Genomic DNA, 2,599 nt, shown 5'->3' with positions numbered 1-2,599 from the left:
CTTTGCTCCCAACCTTCAAGTCTTCTTTTCTTTCGTGGTCTCCCTGGCAAGATTCTTTTTGGTGGAGGCTCAATGTCGGGTGTTAAAGTCCTTTGTCATAGATGAGGACCATTCAGAGGGTAAATGATGGGGTTGTATGTTTCTTCATACGTACAAGTCCTAAACCAAAGTGGCAAGTATTCTTCAGGATTGATGTTGAGAAAGCTCATGGCTGTGAGTGCATGGCAGCAAGGTATTCCTGTTATTGTCCATTTTCTGCAGCTACAATCTCTTTTCTCAACATCAACCACGTACTTCTCAGCAATGATGGATGTATGAGTGATCTGAAATATTTGCATCCCTGACCAACTGCCAAATGGAAAAAAATGAATGTTAACAACAGCAGATAACTAGTTATACCAAATTCAAAGGTTTTCATACCTTGGCATCCAGTATTTAGTCTTCTCTAACTCCTTCTGCAGTCTTTTTTTAATCTTTGGGCATATGATACCTTCAAATCTGCTAACCTTCTCTCTATTGGATGCCCATCTGTTCATCAAGTACATCCGAATCTCTTCCAACATTGATATTATAGGTTTGCCCCGTGCATCTAAGATGACACTATTAAAACCTTCAGATATGTTGTTGACAAGTGTGTCACAAGAAGGTATTCCTGTAAACCTGGATCTAGACCAATGTCTGCAACAATATAAAGTTAAACATTTGCATAAATTTAAAAAGCATGTTATACTAACAATTTGAATGCGCCTATGTTAACTTGCCTTGGTGGAAGCTGAATCAAGTATTTAAATGCGTCAATGTTAACTTCCTTCATCTGTCTCATTACTGACTCCCATGCTTCAGGGGTTGTTGATGTTGCAGCCTTCCATAGTAATTGTCTAAGGTTTAAGCCAGCAAATTTCTTTCTGAAATTTGAATAAATGTGCCTAACACAGTAACGCTGGTCCACATTAGGCAACAACATTTGTAAAGCTGGAAGAAGTCCCTATTCAAACAAAGTAGGACCATTAAATTTCCTAACTTTATAAGGTGAAGAAAGTAATGAATAAAAGTGTTTGTTGTTACTTACTTTTTGCTGATCTGACATAAATGTACATCTTGAACAAAACCCCCCACCTCCAAGATCCTCAATTAACAATTCCAAGAAAAAAGTCCATGATTCCTTATTCTCAACTTCAACTACAGCATAAGCTAAGGGACACATCTGGTCATTAGCATCTCTGCCAACAGCAGTTAAAAGCTCTCCTCCATATTTCCCTTTTAAGAAACANCCATCCAAATGAATAATTGGTCTACAAGATACAAAGCTGTCCTTACATGCTTTTAAACAAACATAAATTCTCTTGAATATGGTTTTATCCTGGTTTGGTTCAACATTAATCTTAACTGTTGAACCTGGGTTTGCCCGCAGCAACTCCTCTGCATAATCATAGAGNCTTAGATATTGTTCTTTGAAGCTACCCTCAATGCTAGNTGTTGCCATTGCCTTTGCTCTACTTGTTGTAGCCCTAGACACACGTACATTAAATTTCTTACAGAAATTGTTGTGCAGATTTGACATTTTAAAATCAGGATTTGCTTTGATGCTCTTCTCCAGCCTCCCACTTAACCATTTAGAGGTTACTAGACCAACTTTGAATTCCCTAGTACAAGTATGCCTGTCCACAAGCTTTCTTAGCTGCCATGTACGCTGGGTACTCCTATATCCACAATAAGCGTACCAGGGACATTTCCCTTGTGAGCCATAACATTTCACGCTAATTCTTCTCTTATCATTCTTCCACAGCTTCAACTTTCTACCATTGTGTACTCCATAACTTCTAATTGCATCAATGAAATCATTTTTTTNAGGGAAATATGTACCAAGTTCCCATCTATACTCTTTCATACTTGTGGGCTCTTTGAAGGTTGCAAAATCTCCATATCTAGATGTTTCAACATCTGAATCATCACTTATATTTATACTACCACAACTATCAGATTGCCACTCACTATCACTTAATCCCCTTGCCTCTACATGCTTCTTTCCAGAACTACATTCCCTTCCTATTCCCCCTAGCCAGTCCTCTTCCTCTTCTTGGGTTTCTTCATTTCCATGCACACTTACATCCACCAAATGTTCCTCATCAGATGCATCCCCCACTCCACCATCTTCAGCATGTTCCTCAACAACTTCATCAACATGACCATCACCTTCTTCACCATGTTCTTCAACTTCAACATCATCATGTTCTTCCTGAACAACTTCAACCTCAGGAAGTTCTTGGTCATCAACTTCAACCCGAGGAAGTTCTTGCTGACCAAGTTCAACCTCATGAACTTCTTCATTTTGTCCAAGTTCAACTTCAACATCATCATGTTCTTCCTGAACAACTTCAACCTCAGGAAGTTCTTGGTCACCAACTTCAACCCGAGGAAGTTTTTGCTGACCAAGTTCAACCTCATGAACTTCTTCATTTTGTCCAAGTTCAACTTCAGCATCATCATGTTCTTCTTGACCCACTTCAACAACAGGTTCACCTTGTACAACTTCATTAACCTCAACTTCACCTCCATCAACTTGACCAACCTCAATATCACCTACCTCAACTTCACCTCC

General features: G+C 39.1%; 1 protein-coding gene across 1 annotated transcript; it reads right to left on the bottom strand.

The window, feature by feature from the left end:
• Positions 1-154: 154 nt before the first annotated feature.
• On the bottom strand, positions 155-2,544 carry LOC106778622 (the record flags this gene model as incomplete). Its single annotated transcript, XM_014666605.1, has 4 exons — positions 155-348; positions 421-678; positions 762-985; positions 1,070-2,544. Coding segments are annotated over 4 exons (2,151 nt in total), but the record flags the coding sequence as incomplete, so codon positions are not given.
• Positions 2,545-2,599: the final 55 nt, after the last annotated feature.

This window comes from Vigna radiata, unplaced genomic scaffold, assembly GCF_000741045.1.
Source record: "Vigna radiata var. radiata cultivar VC1973A unplaced genomic scaffold, Vradiata_ver6 scaffold_1181, whole genome shotgun sequence".
In the NCBI taxonomy this organism is placed as follows: Eukaryota; Viridiplantae; Streptophyta; class Magnoliopsida; order Fabales; family Fabaceae; genus Vigna; species Vigna radiata.
The sequence above is the reverse complement of the archived record's forward strand: the minus strand, read 5'-3'. Positions and strand labels throughout refer to the sequence as shown.